The sequence below is a fragment of the Pelophylax lessonae genome (assembly GCF_965119305.1).
Source record: "Pelophylax lessonae genome assembly, chromosome: 10".
Taxonomy (NCBI): domain Eukaryota; kingdom Metazoa; phylum Chordata; class Amphibia; order Anura; family Ranidae; genus Pelophylax; species Pelophylax lessonae.
Window position 1 is genome coordinate 52,958,592 of NC_138777.1, and position 20,650 is coordinate 52,979,241.

The window sequence follows — 20,650 nt, forward strand, 5'->3', positions numbered from 1 at the left end:
TACAAAAAAAATTTTGGAGTTTGTCCCTTTGAGAATTTTCGTATAAAAATTCTGAATCATCTGCAGAAAGTTCTGTACACACTATACAAAAATCATGCGAAAATTTTTTGGACGAAAATGTTCGCCGGATTTTCTTACAGCGTGTACAAGCCTTTAGTAGGCGCTTTCCCCCTTAGTTTTTTTTTAAGTGTTCATGAGACCTGTCAACAACTTTCAGATACCAGCTTGACATGCATCAAGTAACACACACTGGACAGGCAATGAGCATACAAATAAAAACTCCAAGGATTTTCCCACGGTCAGGGAGCTACATGCACTTTCTCATGTAAACACAAATGCATTTTTGCATTAGGGTTTACCTGCATGTGTGCATGACGTATTCCCCAAACATGGAAGATTTGTTTTTGGAGAATATGTCATATGTGCATGTAAGTCAAAACACCAATGCAGAAAAACATTGATAATTACAGGAGTACAAATGGGTGGGTGAATGTGCCACCTGCGGCTCCCCAGCAGCGGAAAACCCCAGGATTTTTGCGCCAGACCATGTACCTGTGCTTTTGAATGAAAGTGTGAATAAGGTTTAAAACTGTTTATAACTAAAAGATGTATGATGTCAATTTGTACACAATATATCCAGAAACATGCACTCACCGGCCACTTTATTAAGTACACTTTAGCAATTTGTTACCAAGCAATTGAACATCAGCCAATCACATGGCAGCAACTCAATGCATTTAGGCATCTAGATGTGAAGATGACTTGAAATTAAATCCAAGCACCAGAATGGGGGAGAAAGGGGATTTAAGTAACTTTGAACGTGACATGGTTGTTGGTGCCATACACGCTGGTCTGAGTATTTCAAAAACTGCTGATCTGCTGGGACTTTCACGCACAACCATCTCTAGGGTTTACAGAGAATGGTCCGAAAAAGAAAAAATATCCAGTGAGCGGCAGATGTGTGGAGGAAAATTACTTGTTGATGTCAGAGGAGAATGTGCAGACTGGTTCGAGATGATAGAAAGGCAACAGTAACTCAAATAACCACTTGTTACAGCCAAGGAATGCAGAATACCATCTCTGAATGCACAACACATCAAACCTTGAAGTAGATGGACTAAAGTAGCAGAAGACCACATCGGATGCCACTCCTGTCAGCTAAGAACAGAAAACTAAGGCTAAAATTCACACAGGCTCCCCATTGACAATGGATTTGGAATTGGACAATAGAAGACTAGAAAAATGTTGCCTGGTGTTATGAGTCTCAATTTCAGCTGTGACATTCAGATGGTAGGGTCAGAATTTGGCGTAAACAACATGAAAGCTATGATCCACCCTGCCTTGTATCAATGGTTCAGGCTGGTGGTGGTGGTGTAATGGTGTGGGGGGATATTTTCTTGGCACACTTTGGGCCCCTTAGAACCAATTGAGCATTGTTTAAATGCCACGGCCTACCTGAGTATTGTTGCTGACCATGTGCATCCCTTTATGGACTACAGTGTACCCATCTTCTGATGGCTCCTTCCAGCAGGATAATGCACCATGTCACAAAGCTCAAATAATCTCACCACTGGTTTCTTGAACATGACAATGAGGTCACTGTACTCCAATGGCCTCCACACTCACCACATCTCAATCCAATAGAGCACCTTGTTGAATCTATGCCATGAAGAATGAAGGCAGTTCTGAAGACAAAAGGGGGTCCAACCCGGTACTAGCAAGGTGTACCTTATAAAGTGGCCGGTAAATGTATTTACTAATATTCTTCTGTGATAACAGACCAGATTTGATGGCACTCTGATGTCAATTAACCAAACATACCTGGCTGAAACTCAGAGCCTGTTGCTGCTGCTGCTGCTGCTGGAATGCTGATGTAAGTTTCTGCTGGCGGTTGCCGAGGGCTGTGAGGTGGTTTTTTCTCCCTGGGGCTGACCGGCCTTTTATTAGGGGATGGCTAGCTGCACCTGAAACATATACAATTCATGTTAGCCTCCTGTGAATAAATTCCGCACAATAAAAGAAGGTAGCGCAAACTGTTAATGTTTAAACTTCAGTAAAGACACTATTATTCTAATGCCAAGACACATAGTACAGGGAAGAAATGGGTAAGGGATAAGAAAGAGGGAAGATTCTCACAAGCAGGTCTACAGTAAAAGTCACCTACCTTTGTTTGTGGCCCTGTGTGAGTTGTCCCTGCGGTTTTCAATCCTGATAGGTGGAACCACTAATGTACACACTGCAGGTTTACTCTCTACTTTTTCTGATGCCCGCTTTTCTGTGTTCTCATTGGTAGCCGGGACAAAGCTGCTCTTTACAAATGGACTATCATGGCCAGAGGAATCAGAGCTTGGGGATCCGTCGACAGTATCACAGCCACTTTCAGGTTCATCATCAGACATACTGTTGAAGGACAACCCATATTAGATGTATTACCCTCCATGGTATAATAGCAGTTTGATGCACTGATGTATACTACTAAAAGAACTCTAAAGAGACACCGCTGTTTTAAAACATGACAATCTTATTTATGTCAACCACATTTGAATTCCTGATTTATATGTTGTCATGGACCTTGGAATGCGGAGGTTTTCCTCCTTGAAATCTGTTACACAGTGGGGGGGGGGGGGGGGTCTTCTGCTCTGTCTTAAGGCTCCAGATGGCTCCATTGTTCTGTGTCTGGCTATTGTGTACATTGATTACCCCTGGGGCTTCTGTCTCATTACACATAACAGTCCTTCTAATCAAGCTATCGGACCAATCCTTGCTGACTCATTTTCAAGTCCTCATTATTTGCATGGCTAAGGAGGACCTGAAGGAGGACAACGTGTACTTTACAATTGACCAATAGGAAAGCGGCCGTTGGGGGCGGGATGTTCCAAATTCTGTATAAAAGTGTGTTGTGTACTTCCAATAAAGTTCTTCCTGTTTGAACTTGCATACAGCCTGCCTGGTGTTTGTTCTTATTGATTCCGAACGGCACATAGCTGTAGTTCGGACCCCGGAACCTTGGATAAGCGAACCATCAGACGTTGCAATCTGCAAGCTGACTCACTAGTAGCAGAGTGTCGGGAGAGCGGAAGCGAGCGAGCGAGCAAGGGTCTCGTCACATATGTGTTTTTTTATTTATTATATTTTCATATATATCTCATAAGGGAGTTTTTACTTCACTTCCTGTCTCAAGACACAACAGGAAGTGAAAGGCTAATCTCTTCAAAGTTAGGGATATCCTCATAGACAGTTGTCACAGAAACAGGTTTTCCCATTGGAAGTTTTCCCCACTATTCCTGTTCTACAAGTAACGCTATATTTTTGATTTTCTCTCTTTATCAGTCCAGATAACAATGGTCACTGGAACAAACAGAAAAGGTGAATCTCCCAACTAAGCACACAAACCGCAATAAAAACCTGACAGTAGTTCTAACCCTTCCCTACTATATAAAATGAAAAAACAAAATGTTTTCGGATACTTTAAGAAAAGATTTTTACTAAAAGAAATATTAAGATCTTTGAAACTACTAGAGTAAAATGGACGATTAAACTTGGATCTCCTTTCTTATTTAGCTGATAATGTCCATTTATGAAGTCCTAACCAAAGGGCATCTTATGAACAGAGTATTAACATTGTATGTTGCAGATGCTACATAATAAAGCCAATGGTGTTAGGGAAACAAAGTGAATAACCTGTTGGGTCTTTTGCAGGGGGATGGGCTGGACTGGCCAGAAGAGCTCGTGCTTAGGGTGCTGTCCGGACTGCTCAGGGAACACACTCGATCAATGTTCAGAGTACTCTGACAGGCCTCACAGTCCAGGCTTCCTTTACATCTGAGTGACATAAGCAATTCATGAATTAGTGCATAAGGTAACATTGACATTTGAACTTTGTTTTCATGTTTAACATCTTTTATGCTTTAACAAAATCTGCCTAACATTCATTCTTCTTATACATTGGTCTAGTGCTGCAGGAACTGGAAAACTATTTTTACTAGTTGCATTCCTCCTTAGCATGGACATAGCTATATACAGTATGTCACAAAAGAGAGTACTTCCCTCACATTTTTGTAAATTTTTTATTATATCTTTTCATGTGACAACACTGAAGGAATGACACTTTGCTACAATGTAGTGAGTTTACAGCTTGTATAACAGTTGTAAATTTGCTGTCCCCTCAAAATAACTCAACACACAGCCATTAATGTCTAAACGGCTGGCAACAAAAGTGAGTACACCCCTAAGCGGAAATGTCCAAATTTGGCCCAATTAGCCATTTTCCCTCCCCGGTGTCATGTATCTCGTTAGTGTTACAAGGTCTCAGGTGTGAATAAGGAGCAGGTTTGTTAAATTTGATGTTATCACTCTTACTCATACTGGTCACTGGAAGTTCAACATATAACCTCATGGCAAAGAACTCTGAGAATCTGGAAAAAAAATTGTTGCTCTACATAAAGATAGCCTAGGCTATAAGAAGATTGCCAAGACCCTGATACTGAACTGCAGCATGGTGGCCAAGACCATTAAGCGGTTTAACAGGAAAGGTTCCACTCAGAACAGACCTCACCATGGTCGACCAAAGAAGTTGAGTGCACGTGCTCAGCGTCATATCCAGAGGTTGTCTTTGGGAAATAGACGTATGAGTGCTGCCAGCATTGCTGCAGAAGTTGAAGGGATGGGGGGGGGGGGGGGGGGTCAGTCTGTCAGTGCTCAGACCATACGCCAAACAATGCATCAAATTGGTCAGCATGGCTGTCGTCCCAGAAGGAAGCCTCTTCTAAGGATGATGCACAAGAAAGCCGGCAGTTTGGTGAAGACAAGCAAACTAAGGAGATGGATTACTGGAACCATGTCCTGTGGTCTGATGAGACCAAGATAAACTTATTTTGTTCAAATGCAGTCAAGCGTTTGTGGCAGCAACCAGGTGAGGAGTACAAAGACAAGTGTGTGATGCCTACAGTCAAGCATGGTGGTGGGAGTGTCATGGTCTGGGGCTGCATGAGTGCTGCCGGCACTGGGGAGCTACAGTTCATTGAAGGAACCATGAATGCCAACATGTACTGTGACATACTAAAGCAGAGCATGATCCCCTCCCTTCAGAGACTGGGCCGCAGGGCAGGATTCCAACATGATAACGACCTCACACACACCTCCAAGACGACCACTGCCTTGCTAAAGAAGCCGAGAGTAAAGGTGATGGACTGGCCAAGCATGTCTCCAGACCTAAACCCTATTGAGCATCTGTGGGGCATTACCAAATGGAAGGTGGAGGAGCGCAAGGTCTCTAAGATCCACCAGCTACGTGATGTCGTCATGGAGGAGTGGAAGAGGACTTCAGTGGCAACCTGTGAAGCTCTGGTGAACTGCATTACCCAAGAGGGTTAGAGCAGTGCTGTAAACTAATGGTGACCACACAAAATATTGACACTTTGGGCTGTGTGTTGAGTTATTTTGAGGGGACAGCAAATGTACACTGTTATACAAGCTGTACACTCACTACTTGACAACTACGTTGTCACATGAAAAGATATAAAAAAATATTAACAGAAATTTGAGGGGTGTACTCACTTTTGTGAGATACTGTACATTTGGCTTGTGGCACCGAAAACAATTATAGACAGTCAAAAAACACTTTTCAGGCTGTTTAAATAAATAAAAAGTTTATAATTAGCACTTACTGATGCTACCCTTGTGCAACAATTCTCCATGCATTTTTTCTGCAACAATGATGAAGTTTTTTTTTTCCACCTCTGAGACTTTTGTAGAGCCCTTACTGCTTATTTGCCCCTTCTGGCCCACCAGGGTGCTGCCTGTGAAGCCTCCAGTGCTCGGTCAGTGCAACATCAGGGAACAAGTAGAGTTTTTTTCTGCTTGTGCCAACCATCAAAGCTCACCATCACTAATAAGGTGCAGGTGCTCCACTACACGCAGATTCAAGCACTGAATCCTTCTAGGCAGCAGCTGAACACCTCGGTGATGCCAGTACAGAAAGCAAACACAAAGAAAGGGCGCACCAGCCTAGAGCATTATCCTCAGCAGGCTTTTTAATAACAGAAGTTAAAATCAACTACTCACAAACATGCGTGGTTAATCAGCATATCAATTCCAAAGAACAGCATCAAATGGAAAAGTCCGATGACGGAGGGCTGACGCGTTTCGAGGTCTTGCCTCTTCCTCAGAGCCTGAGGGCCATGACTTAAATAAAGTGACCAGGCCCCACATGAACCCTCCAAATTGTGGGAGGGGATATCACCCTTGTGGGCGTGGTTACATAGCTAGTCACCCAAATCCACGCCCACAAGGGTGATATCCCCTCCCACAATTTGGAGGGTCATGTGGGGCCTGGTCACTTTATTTAAGTCATGGCCTCGGTCATGGCCCTCAGGCTCTGAGGAAGAGGCAAGACCTCGAAATGGTCATGGCCCTCAGGCTCTGAGGAAGAGGCAAGACCTCGAAATGCATCAGCCCTCCGTCTACATGAGACATTGGACTTTTCCATTTGATGCTGTTCTTTGGAATTGATATGCTGATTAACCACGCATGTTTGTGAGTAGTTGATTTTAACTTCTGTTATTAAAAAGCCTGCTGAGGATAAAGTGCTAGGCTGGTGCGCCCTTTCTTTGTGTTTGTTTTACAGTGTTTTTGACCACCCCGGGAGGGCAGCAAGGCTTAGCCATACGGGATGCCAAGTGTGGGTTCCTAGATTGAAACAGCCTGAGGACCTGGTTTTGAGCGCAGGAGCAGGGTGCTTAGCATTACTCTTTTTTTTTTTTCTGGACTCCTACAGAAAGCCTCTGACGCACCTAAAAGCATCAGAGGGTAAAGAAAATGACATAGATATTACTGACAAAAGGCACAATGAACTGTTATAGCAAGCACATCATCAGTAAACATCACCCATTTAACTGCTTCAATGTATGTAAGCAGCATGAAGTGTTAAAATACCTGATGACGTTGTCTATTTAAAGTGATTTCAAACCTTCAATTCATTAAAAACATACATGTTCTACTTACCTGTTACCAATGGTTTTGCACAGAGCAGCCCCAATCCTCCTTCCTATGAGGTCCCCTGCTGGGACATCTTGGGTCTGCCTGTCTTTCGATTCCCCCCCTAGCAAGCCGCTTGCTGGGGGGGGGGGGGGGGGGGGAGGTGCTCGTGCAAGCTCACTCCTGAGCACTGCTGCTTATATCCATAGATACAGGCAGCAGGGCTTAGCCCTGATGCCTCATCATAGGATTCGATTGACAGCAGAAGGAGCCAATGGCTTCCGCTGCTATTAATCTGCCCTGTGAGGAAGGGGAAAGAAAAGAACCTCTGCTCTCATGCACAGTGCTGGATAAATAGATCAGATAGAGATAAAGGGTGGGCGATCCTGGACACAGAAGGTTTTTTACCTTACTGCAGCAAACAAGTTAATGTAAAAACCTTGAGGCTTTAAAACCACTTTAAAGTAAACCTGTGCCCAGATCATGCACACTAAAGTGTTTACACATTATCAACAAACAGTAAAAGCACTTTTAGCAAAGTCTCATTTATGTTCATTGCGTTGATGCGCATTTGTGTGCTTGTGTTGTGAAAAAAAATTCAGTGTGCTGCACTGCAAGGCAAAAGAAGGGGTGAACTTACTTATTGGCTAACATTGATATTGAATTGTTTATGCAGACATCCCACTGCACCTGGTGTGAATGGGCGCTCAATAGGATATAAAAGGATAAGTTCACCTTTACAAAAAAATAAAAATAAATGCACACTATTTTGCAGGTTAAAAAAAATGGGATTTTTGACTTACCGTAAAATCAATTTCTCTAATGTTCATTGACAGACACAGCTCATGTCATTCTTAACCATTGGGTTATGCTGCCCCCCTACAGGAGTAGGACACTAGGCAGGAAAAACGTCTGGCTACACCCATGGGCAGTTCCTGGGGATATACTCCCTCTGTCTGCTATAGTCACTCAGGTTTGTTACAAGCAGTGTCAGGAGAATATTAACTCCCCAGAGGGGTGGGTGCTTTGTCCCTCAATAAACATCAAAGAAATGGATTTTACAGTAAGTCAAAAATCCCATTTTCTCTTTCATTCATTGACGGACACAGCTCCTGTCATTCTTGACCATTGGGACTTCTCAAAGCAGTGTCAAACATGATGGGTGGGAAACAGCAAAAAAATTCCCAAGGCTAAACATTAGCCAACCAGGCAACAGGGGCTCAACCAAAACAACTGGAGCCCACCTAAAAAAACAATGCACCCTTAAAGCGGATCCGATCCTCTTAAACAGCAGCCTGCAAAACCTTGCAGCCAAGGGAAGCATCTGCAGATGCCAACACATCAACTTTATAAAACTTTATAAAAGTGTGCACCAACGACCAGGTGTCCGCCTTGCAAACCTGCATCATTAACGCTTAATGACAGAAGGCCCAGGAGGCATTAAGCAACCATTTTCCCAGCTGGAGAGCAAAGCCACCATATCAGGAACTCCTTTGTTCCCCGACTCAGCTGGATCGGATTGTCCAGAGACTGTGGAGTCTTGTCCCATTTGGTCAGGATCTCCCTTTGCAGGGAACTCGTATGGAACTGTGCAAATGGAACCGCCTCAAAAGGTAGATACTATCAGGCCCAGCACCCACATGCAAGTTCAGAGGGATGACCATTTTTTGGACAGCAGGAGGCGAGTTGCAGCCTGCAATTTTTGGAGTTTGTCCAGAAGAAGGAGCACTCTGGCTACGGCCGAGTCCAGAGTCATGCCCAAATAGTCAAGTTTCGTGGACAGAACCAGGGCAGACTTCTGAAAATTCAGAATCCTGCCAAACTCCCACAGAGTCCATATTGTGATCTCCAAGTTCTCCACAGAGCACAGGGAGATTCTGCTTGCAGAAGGAGATCGTCCAAGTAGCCCAGTACTGCAATCCCCCGTTGGCGTAGCAAGGCAAACACCAGAGCCAACACTTTTGTGAAGCCCCGAGGAGCGGAGGAGAGAGCAAAGGGTAATGCCACAAAATGATAATGCTCCTTTTCCATAGCAAAGCAGAGAAAAATGCTGGTGACTGGCACATATTGGAATGTGGCATCCTTGATCTCTATAGAGGCAAGGAAATCCCCGTGACGCAGGGATGTCACCACCGTTGGAACGGACTCCATTCTGAACTTCTGTACCCGCACAAAGCAGTTTAGCACCTTGAGGTCCAGGATTGGACGCCCTTTGCCTTCTTTCCTGGGGACTGTAAACAGGTTTGAGTAAAAACCCTGAAAACTTTCCAAAGTCGGAACCGGGACAATCACCCCTTAAAGGAACAGGTCTTGTACCGCCCCAAACAGGCCCTATAAGCGCGGTCTGTGGACAGGCGCAGGTTGAAAGGAAAAAACCTTGCCGGGGGACAAGAGCGAAAATCGATCTTGTAACCGGACCGATGACTTCATAGGCCCACTTGTGTTGTACCAGGGAGGTCCACGGCTCCAGAAAACAGTGAAGACGCTCCCCCACCCCTATACGGGTGAGGGCACACCTTCATGCAGAAGGAGCCTCGTTCTCGGGTCTGGAGAAACCCGATTTCGGCTTGCCAGTCCAGGTTGCTTGTCCTTACTAGCCTGCGGAAGAAAGGTACTCTTCCCCCTCCAGTGAGACGTTTAATGATGTCATTAAGACATCAACAAAGAGATGATCTCCTTGAAAGGGAAAATCAGTCATGGCCTTTTTAGAAGTCTGGTCCGCAGACCAGCATTTGAGCCAAAAAACACGCCCAAGGACCACCGCCAAAACAGAGAGGCGAGCCAACGGGAGCCGCATCCAAAGAGGCATCACAGATAAACTGCAGCCCCTGGACCAGCTGGTACGCCAGCTCAGCAAAGGCAGGAGGGAGTTGTTCTCTCTCCAGGTCACGGCGTAGGAGCTTAACCCACTCGGTCAAAGTTTGCGAAACTAGGACAATGGTAAATACTGGCCTCATTGCCAAACCAGCTAAGGTATACATAATGCGGGCCACAGCCTCCGCCTTCCGGTCAGCCGGATCCTTAAAGGCTGAGGACTCTTCCACTGAAATCATGTTTGCCTTGTTTAATTTGGAAACCAGAGGGTCCACCACTGGTAGGACAGTCCACTTCTTAAGCAGGGACTCCTCGTAGGGGTAACGCATAGTAAAGCACTTAGGAACCCCACGGAGACGCTTTGGCCGTCCCCACTCTTTAGCGACAATTATGTCAAAATAGGCAGGGAAAGGGAACACATTTGCATCTCTGGATGGCTTGTGAGTGCCAAAGGGTAACTGCGCCTCCATCTTCAGGGTCTCGCGCTTATCGTGTGTAGTCGCAGACGTGGAGGAATCATCCTCACTATCAGAGGATTCAGGCGCAAGGTCGCAGACCCAGCAGGGTGACCCACATCCGCGGCGGCCGAATCAGAAACAGGATCTGAAGAGACAAATGAGGCAGGGGAAAGCGGGGGGCACTTTTTGCTAGCCCGCAAGCCACCTCCACCTGAGACACAATGGACCCCAGGACCGCCATCAGTGAATGGATGGATGGTTGGGACCCAGAGGGCCCCGCAGCCTCAGAGAGGGGATCAATTGGGGAAACGTGCTCCCAAGACTTCAAGAGACACCAGGGGGACCCCACAAAAAGTGTAACACAATGCTAAGGGACATCTCCCACCGCACTGGCAGCATCATCCGGTCGCCAAGCACAAGGCACAGAGCAATCCTCAGCAGAGAGGGAGAGGAGCCCACCAGACTAACCAGTCGCCGACACAGGCACCTGCAATCACCAGGAGAATCTGCACTACACATGCGGCGATCAGGAAGCTAAATGATCCAGAAGTCAGCACCAGGGGATAAGGAGGGGCTCCCACCACCAAAACTGCCACGGCCGCCACTATTTGCAATGCAAACCAGAAGAAAATGGCTGCCAGACTACACAAATATGGCCGCCGTGTATAGGAATACACAAACCTACAACAAAATTGTGGCGCCACAAGGTCTATAGGGGCCCAGCAATCAGGAGACCAGGCCTCAGGACAGATCCAGGCAGGACAGGGGGCCCTGGCATGAGCCCCCCACCAGGAACAATGGCCCCTCCCGCCCAGTCAATTGTCTGGTCACCGGCGGCACCACCCCCCCCCCTTATCTCCAGCTAGCGCCTTGCCCTACCCCAGGAAAGTGGCCGGATCACACCAAAAAAATACATTCCAAGCGTATGTGGAGTGGAGGGGGGGGGGGCAGGATGAGGAACTTGGCAGAGGGGGGTGTGCCTGCAGGAAGGAGGGGAGCCTGGGGGTCAGACTGTCCCAAGGAGGGGCCCACATCCACCCCTAAACCCTCCAGGGGTAGAGGGGGGAAAGCTACTCATCATACCAGGAACCAGGTGGGCACCGCTCAAGACAGATCCTTCTCTTCATCGAAATGGGGGGCTGTCAGCCAGGAGGAACGCTGCGACTCAGGCAGAGGCCAGGTCGTATACGACCATCGCGAGGTGTTTAACTCGCAGGGCCAGCCCCCATCCAGTGGAGCTATGTCGTGGCCGACCTAGCGTGGAGCTAAGGCCTGCACGCTCTCGCAGGAAAAATCAAGGAGGAAAAGATTTTCTATCCAAAAAATGTTGCCAGGACCAAAGATCCCAGCAAGGAACTAGGTCCTTACTCCTGACTAGGTAGGAATAAACTGAGTGACTATAGCATGGAGAGGGAGTATACCCCCTGGGTGTAGCCAGAAGTTTTTTCTGCCTAGTGTCCTACTCCTGTAGGGGGCAGCAGAACCCAATGGTCAAGAATGACAGGAGCTGTCCATCAATGAACAAAAGCGAAATATGTTTTTTTTTTTTTTTTTACAAGCATTGTCCCTTCCCTCCAATCGGCTCTCAGAGCTCTCCTTATTGATGAAACGTCAGCTCGCCACCCCGTTTTTTAGAGTGAAGCGATCCTGTGTAAATTCTGCACTTTGAATGGACGAAGGGGAAAGACGGCTGTAGCTACACAGGTATATATTTATGTAGAAAGACTTGTTTAATCTCTGTATCACCTTAGGCTAGCCACTTCACTGGGTATAGGTAATTGATTTAAAACCACTTTTAGGCTGGGTTCACACTATTGCAATGTCAGACATGGCATGTGGCTCGCACAGCATTTCTGTGCAGATCACATGCGATGGCGGTGCAATGCGAATTCAGCCAGTTTGTATGGCTGAATTTGCATCGCATTCGGACCAAAAATGGTGCAGGACCCTTTTTTTAGTCCACACTGGAATCAGCTCGATCTGGGGGGGGTCATTAACTTTGTATTGACAGTGCAGCAGTTCTAATAGGGCAGTGTGAACTGCCTGCGAGAGACATGCGATGCGGGAACCCAGCCTAAAGCTCTTTAATGTATTCTTAAAAATATATACATAATCATCGAAAAAAGTCACAGGTGTACTTTAATATCTCTGAGACAGATAGCATTAACCCTTTAAATATCTTATCCAATCAGCATTCTTAATATATTTAAATAGCTTTTTCTATAATACCAAAACTTCTCTGAGATGTCAGTGAATGGTTCAAGCGGTACAATCCAGGCAAACTTACCATTTAACATGGATATACCCAAACTGGACCAAGTCAACCTGCCCAAGGCATTTAATTGTAACACTAAAAATGCTTCAACAGACTGGGCCACTAACCAATGAAAATGTCATTAACAGTAATTTGGTGTTGGAGGAATACCTCATCCTCAGCCACTCAATTTACATCCTAGGGATACTTTAATTTGCCCATCAGTCTTTTGCAGTCTAACTGTGCATATTTGTGATCATTTAGAAAGGAATTATTCATGACTCTGCTCCAGTTCAGCTGCAATCTACAGGAAGCATTACACACAGAGCAGAGCGAGGGAGTTTGCATAAAAAAAAGTGACTAGAGAGAATGAGGGTCTTTCTGGAGGCCTTCCAAAGACCCAGTTCTAAATGGCAAAGGAAATGTTCTAAAAAAAAGAATATAGCAAAGAGAACTGAGAGGACCTTTTGATTTCAGAATAATGGCAATTTCTGCTAGATACCATCACTGGTTCACTGAATGATATAACCAGGAGTCACTAACACAGGTAAAGGGTACCTTTTTACCTGCCAAAAGATTTTTATGTTCTTTCAGTCCTGAAATTTACTTGGTAAAACACCTCGCCTGATTTGCTGACTTTTTTTTGCTATAGTAAACAATGTAGCTAGGTCTTTTTCCTATTGTCAGTCTCAGATTGAACAGTGAAAGAGCAGCAGATGACTGATAAGGTCATCCTCTCTGCTTTTTCCTCCTGTCAACAGGTTTCTTTTCAACACATGTACACTGCAGGTCACTAGGCTGGTTTACTGTGCTGCCTCTTCGTCTGTGAGTGCCGCTATAAAGGGGATAATAAGAGGCTGAAAATACAGGTATTTATACTAGCTGCATTTAAATACTTTTAATGGTATTTTATTTAATCTTAAGAAGACTGAGGACATCTAGCAGGGAAGAAGTACTGTGGGAGTCAGCTTTAGACTGAAGTTGAGTCTTTCAGCATTGTACAAATAGTTTCCTTCAAAGGTATTCAAAAAGATACTGGCAATCATCGACTGCACCCATCTGGAAATATAAAATAGGATGTAGCACTTACTCTCTCAGGGAGTGTGTCTGTGAAGAATCCTCCTCATCTGTGTCACTGCTGATGGTAATGACACTCACTGTAGGGCTTGGTGAATCAGCTATAACTATGGTTTGCCTTTGTTGACTGGATACATCCAGTGCAGCCCCTTCAGGGGCCTTACATAAGCCAACCTGCTGCACCTCTGAGTTCTGATTGTCTTCTGGTAACGTACAACTTGCAGGTTCTGTGGTCTTTGCGCTGTTTGAGATCTTTGGAGAGTTAAGTGCTTTATTATGGACAACATGGTCCTGTATTGTGTTACTCCTGCAGACAAAGATGATGTGATCAGTAGGGGCAAAGCAGCAATCACACATGTAAACATGTTAATCCAGCACATTACTGCCCGGGCTAGATTTACGTCTTCTTACCTGTTCTGACAAAGCTTGTTCCTTTTGTTAGCAGCAGGCTGAGGCCACACCACATGTGCGATGCCTAAACTGATGGGTTGAGGAGCCGACAGTGTCATTTGGTTGGTTAAAAGAGGCTGTAGGATCATTGAGCTGTAATGGTTCCCATGGTGAATTACTTTCCTATAGAAACAAAAGCAAAAATAATAAGAAAGCATCCATGTGAAAGCCTCAATGACAAAGGCTTGATCTTTGCGATGCATTTCAAAGACCTTTGGAAAAATTAGCCAATCAGCATTCAACATTCTGCCCCTTCTTCTTGGCAGCTATTCAGCAACCAAGCAAGTTAATGTCACTCCTCTGGTTTCATCCCACATAAAAAAAAAAAAAAGATGCCAGAGATCCTCATGCAGGGATAGTGGCTGCAAGGTACAGACGGGAACTCCGGTGCAACAATTGGGCCACTAAATTCACAAGTGGTTGAATAAACTCACTAGCCTTTACCAAAATGCTGAAATTACATGTAGATTTAGCTGTAGGCTACTAAACTAACCATGCAGATGAAAATTTCAACTTAGCCAAATTCAGCTCTAGTACAAGTCCCCAACAGATACATAATACAACACTGGAGTTGTTTCTCAGTGCCTGCATTTCCGTATCAAGAAGCTCACTATCTACTGGCACTCTTGGGTTCCAAAGCATCCTGGGTGCCCTCTAGCAGAGAACGTTAAATGCAATGCTACAGGTCAGGATTTAGAGGTGTCTAAACTGTATCTACAATGTTGGTTTATTTCTAACAGATGTGAATCATTTTTTATTTCTCTTCCACAAAAGCAAAAATCAAACTGTTCTTGATCACCAAGCAGTTAAAGAAGTCAGTTTTAAAAGGTGCCAATTTACTATACTTCCTCAATGTTCCTATGAGCAGTGACACAGGCTTAACCAAATATTATAAAAAACTTTCCCAGAAAATGAATTATTGGACAGTGTAATTTTAGATGTCTGTTAATCCTACACTGCCTTGAAAAACCCAGGAGGTTTATAGTTTCGGTGTATGATTTGTACATGGGACATTCACATATGCAAGTTTTTTCTTCTTAGCAGACCTTCACAATGATTTAACTTCCTTCTTTATAATACACACTCTCATTGGCTCTAAGTACATGTGTAGCTCTATAAATCAAATAAATTCTAACATCCCAAATATATTTATTTTAGCAGATGTGGGCTTTGGCTGGGTAGTGACAGGCCAATGCTACCTGGTTGCAGCCAATGGACAAGACAGAATCTTTGCGAGGCAGTGCCACTAATTGAATGCCTCTATTTAAGCAACCAATGGGTTCCCCTGCCTCCCATAGAGCAGGAATCCAAAAAATTTTGCACAAGACTTTTCATGACGGAAACTCTAAATAATGTTTTGTTCACTTTAGTGCCTGGCCTAATGTACTTACTACGTTGGTACCCAATTTGTACCCTTCAATGTTTCTCTGGTCATCTTTCTGGTTACAAATATCAATGTGCTTACACCACCCTTTGCCTGTTTCTTTCTGGTAACGGCAGTCAAGTTATCGCTGCTTGACAAATACTGTATTCTTTCTTGATAATTTCAAATGACATGCCTTTCTTTTTAAACGGTTTGACTGTTCTGTGCACATTTGTGAAATAAAGGAATTGCAAAAAAAAAAACTCCGCACAAGACTTGCAAAGCCAAGCATCAGGAATATAATGTAACACATACCCCCAGTCGCCAAGTCTCTGTGGTCCAGCCATGCTATCAGAGGCGAGCGTTGTAGTTGTTGGTGCTACTACTGTCGTCACTTGTTGCCATGCAGGAACCAGTATGGGCTGTGATCCATTTGACCATGTTTGCTGAAAGGGATACTGCTGTTAGCATGTTTGGAGACACCAAAGAAAATGTTAATTCTAAGGCTGACCATACATGTCCAACTTTTGTTATACAATTTTCTGTCAGATCTACCACAAACCACATAATGGTGTGGTCAAAGCTAAACAACACATTCACTTGTATCCAATTAGGCAGGCCTTCGTACTACATACTTGAAGGTAAATTTCAAGAAAATCTGACAGAAAACTGAAAGAAAATTGTATCATGTAGGGCCAGCCTATGATACAAGCAGACTCACCTGTGAGAGAACACCAGGCCTGATTTGCAAGGGCTGAATGGCAGGGGCTTGTGTGACCAGGGGCACAGTGTTGTCCACTCTCACTGAGTAACTTGTGGGTTTCCCGTGGTTTGGTGGCATTCCTGCTAGAAAAAGAAACCGTTTTAAAAAATGTACATATCTACTGTAATGGCCCAAAGGACCTAAGCAAGACATACTGTATAATAACTACACTCTAAAGAAGAGGGATCATGTAAGAATGAAAACATTTCTTTCTAAAGTAGCCCACCTGGCCAGGGCTTTCTGTAAATGCACTGGGACAATCTTTCACCTGGCCCACACAAATGTTTCCCAGGAGCAATGAATTCTGATACCTAAAATTCTACAAACTAGGGACTCTCACCATTTCTCATCCGTCTTGTCTGCAGTCTATGCACAACCGTGACTATTCAAAACCGCATTCCCCGACATGTCCTATACATATGGCAGACTACCAAAACAATGTATAGCTCAGGGGAGAGGACATAGTACAGCACAGAAGGAATAGCAAAAGGCTGCAGTGCTGTGAAAAGGGCAATCTGCAAGCCCTATTAATAGAAGAATGATGTAACATTCAAAGGAAGGTAAACTGAGCAACGTCCTATATATTTCCTATATAGCATTACAATTACATGTATTCTATGTTCTATTTTATACTGCCTGCAGTGACTCTCTAAATGAAAAGATTTATATAGAATACTTCATGGGGACATTAATAAAATTAATAAAAATTATAACATTAATAAAATTAGCGTACCTTCTATTTTTATCCGTTTTATAACGTGAGTTATCCTGAATTATTATTATTATTAAATGCAAAACAGAAAAATGTTGTTTTTTTCATGATATTTTAGGTTCCTAAAGGGCTATAAAAGCAGCACATGCTAATAAAAACACCAACAGATAAAATTCAGTCAAAGCGCTTAAGGACACCGTGTCCCAACCTAACAGAAGAAGGAAGGAAAAGAACACTTTTATGACTTTCTGATTCTTCTGTTTGGCTGTTCTCCACTCTATTTAAGAGATGCTGCTGCTTGAAGAATTTTTAGTATTCAATACTTTTAAATGTAGGATGCCTACAAATGCCTAGTCCTTCCTCTGCTCTCTGCGGTTCCTCCCACCAACCCTTAGGTCGATAATGTGGCAGCGAAATAAACCGCAGTATATGCAGTAAGCAACAAAACGCCTGTTACATCTGGAAGTGACTGGTGCTGAAGATTCTTTAGGCAGTGGTATGTCGTAAATACAGCAAAAAGTGATGACATGGACAGTAGGACAGGTAAATATTAAATGACTTTTCAGAAAGTCATTTAATATTTTGTTTTGCCTTTTTTTCCTTTTAATTTCTGTCAGGTGGAAACAGGGTTGCCTTCACATTAAAGTAAATATTATATCTGGATATAATACCTTGAAGGGTTGGGGGACAAAGGATCAATGTTTGCTGAAAAGCATCATTACAACCAAATGGGGCAGCTCCAGCCTGCACTGGTATCCCATGGTGTATAACTGTATGGCCTGTTGTGGTTAAAGCCTGGAAGACAAACAACAAACAATTTAATTAGAAAGCAGTTATATTAAAAAATAAATACAAATGTTCATTAGACTACCTGTACAGTCATAACACTCTTACCGGATGTTAATTTATATCCAAGGTGCAATTCTTCTATCTACCCACAAGAGGGCTCACTAACCACATACAAAATGTGTTTACATTACACACTGCAGAACAGCTTGCAGATTCCTGTTACTGATCTATAAGTTGCCAGCATCTTCCCTAGCAATGCACAAAGTGAGGACATACGGGAAAACATTTTTCTTCTGCTATACTTTTCAGAATCAAGTCCAATGTTTTATAATCAAGTCCCGGTTTTCACTTTAAAAATAAATGTCTGGTATAGGTAGGCTGGCTGTGTCTCCACACTTTCCCCTGGTGGCAATGGAAGGAGAGATATCTGCCTGCCATCCAGCACCTCTCACTCTACCTGCAGATTCAGCAGTCATCACCCATGTAAGCAGGCACTTCCCGGCCCCCCTCACACACACTGAAAAGAATGGGAGGGAGACTGGCATAGCATTTACTGCCAAGCATTTCTCTAGCGTGTTTAAAAGGAACCTGTAGGGGAAAATAACAGCTGGTAATGACTTATTTTCGTGGTGTTTCAAAGGCTGTCATAGTAATTCATAATTATAGTGATTTTAAAGGCTGAAGGTTTTTTTTACCTTCATGCATTCTATGCGAGCCATGCTTTGTGGGTCTTATGGCTCAGGAGTGGCTTGCTATGGGGGCACTCAGCCAGGAAGAGGGGCCAGGAGCACCAACAGGGGATCCAGGAAGAGGAAGATTCGGGCTGTTCTGTGCAAAACCCCTGCACAGAGCAGGGCCATCTTAACGAATGGGCACACTGGGCAGTTGCCCGGGGACCCTACTTGCCCGGCAACCCAGTCAAGCATTAGTCCCAATTCCCGTGTGCTAGAGTTGCACGATTCTGGCCAAAATGAGAATCACGATTTTTTTGCTTGGAATAAAGATCACGATTCTCTGTGTAACATCTTTTACATTATAAAAAAAATTGGGATAACTTTACGGTTTTGTTTTATTTTTTTATTCATTAAAGTGTATTAATTGCGTTTGAAAGACTGCTGCGCAAATACAGTGTGACATAAAAATTTACAACAATCACCATTTTATTCTGCAGGGTCTCTGCTAAAAAAAATATATATATATAAATGTTTGGGGGTTCTAACTACTTTTCTAGGAAAAATAAAACTGATTTAACTTGCAAGCAACAAGTGTAGGAAAAAGGTTTAGTCTTTAAGAGGTTAAACTTCCTTCCTCCGGCAGAGGGAAAGAAAAGATACAATGTAATCATTTGTGTTTACAGTTCAGTGGGAGACGAATGATGATAGGCTTTTGCGGGAGGCTTTTTTTTTTCTTTTGACAGCTGCTCCCTCATAGCTATGTAAAGAATCGAGAAAGTGTCATGTTAAGATCGTCAGGGGGAGTGAATCGCGATCTCGATTCTGTTACGATTAATCGTGCAGCTCTACCGTGTGCATTCCGTCACTGAACTTAGCAGGTGGTAAAGCGCCTGTCTGCCCTGCGCTGCCATCAGGCCAATTGGGCCATAGAGGGGGAGCCCACAACTGCAGGAATGCCAGTCAGCCTCCACGGGAACAGGCGCACACAGGACAGTCGAGTCTGAGTCCCGTCTGTGTGTGTGTTCACCGGACCCAGCCGTCGAACTATGGAAGCGGTCATTAGCCTGGCACTGCTGTACCAATAAATATTGACTTATCCATAATTTGCATTTTTATTCTCGTGGGTGATTGTGTAGACAGAGCCCCAGTGCACTGCATTGCCTGGGGCCCTTTAATGCTCTTAAGATGACACTGGCACAGAGTAGGTAAGTATAACATGTTTGTTATTAAAAAAAAAAAAAAAAAAAGAAAAGAGCCTTTAATATCCCTTTAAGTCACTGACCCTGAACTGACGGGCATATCAGGTGTACCACAACAAGGACTCACCAAGATGCAAAGAAAGAATTAAAATGACAGGCCTGGAGCTCATAGTTGGCAGAATCCTATTAACATCTAAATAAAGCTCCAAGTTAAAAGTCTTGTTCATGAGAACTGTCTGCAAAGCCATGTAGCAACCATTCACATTCAAGCTTACATTCCCCTGTCATTTACCAGATGTATAATGAATTTGGTTGCTGTGAAGAGTACAGAGATCTCTAAGAGTTAATTTGATTAATAAAGCGGACACTTGCACTCACCTGACCCCTGACGCTGCCAAGCTTGGAGAAACCGGCTGAAATGTTAGCTGCGTTGGCGGAGGCCACCGGTCTCATGACTGATGTTTTATTGCGGTTAACTGTGTCACCCAAGCTGGGACGTGACTTGCAGACATCCATGATATGGAAACAAGATTTCACACTGTTGGCAAAAAAAAGACACAATGTCTTAATAATAATGCATGATGCAACAGGGGTTATGGTCTGGTACCATCAGTAAACATAATAATGCATGAATAACAAAACCTTACAAACTTTACAGTGAGTGGTCAAAATTCCCACCATTCCCATAAATCAAGGCAATTGTGCTAGTATGACCAAGTGGGAGACAGGGGGCAAACCGATCATTATTTACATATAATTTTCCTTTGTGCTGGAGTGGCAGATTGGGGGTAATCAGGCCATGCTGCAAATAAAGAGCAAGACATACAAAAAAAATAAATAAATAATAGTAATAAAAAATTAAAAAAAAAAAAAAAAAGGAGACCAAATCTTGAGAGACTATGAAAAATGAAAATGTATGTTCATAAAATGCAAAATGAAAAAGCCATTATGTTTTCAGGGGTTGATGGGACCCCCAATACCCTTTCCTAACTCAGAGGACTCATTACAATTTCTGAAACGCATTGGCTTGCTCTTTTGGGATTTTATGTCAAAGTAAACTCTAGGATCCCCAACATATTATCTGGTACTCCGAGTGTCTGCTTTTATATCTTTTGAATCTTA

At 43.7% G+C, this 20,650-nt stretch overlaps 1 protein-coding gene across 2 annotated transcripts in view; it reads right to left on the reverse strand.

Annotated features, from left to right (window-relative positions):
- Positions 1-20,650, reverse strand: part of HIPK3 (homeodomain interacting protein kinase 3) — a 210,169-nt gene that overhangs the window by 4,148 nt on the left and 185,371 nt on the right. Inside the window, exons 7-15 of one of the 2 annotated variants that reach the window (XM_082269870.1) lie at positions 19,907-20,066; positions 17,538-17,661; positions 16,113-16,234; positions 15,707-15,837; positions 13,990-14,151; positions 13,592-13,885; positions 3,682-3,822; positions 2,165-2,400; positions 1,822-1,964 (exon numbers count right to left, since the gene is read on the reverse strand). In XM_082269870.1, coding sequence (XP_082125996.1) covers positions 1,822-1,964; positions 2,165-2,400; positions 3,682-3,822; positions 13,592-13,885; positions 13,990-14,151; positions 15,707-15,837; positions 16,113-16,234; positions 17,538-17,661; positions 19,907-20,066 — 1,513 coding nt within the window. Of the gene's footprint in view, positions 1-1,821; positions 1,965-2,164; positions 2,401-3,681; positions 3,823-13,591; positions 13,886-13,989; positions 14,152-15,706; positions 15,838-16,112; positions 16,238-17,537; positions 17,662-19,906; positions 20,067-20,650 lie in introns of both variants that reach the window. The other variant, XM_082269869.1, reaches the window with a different exon arrangement.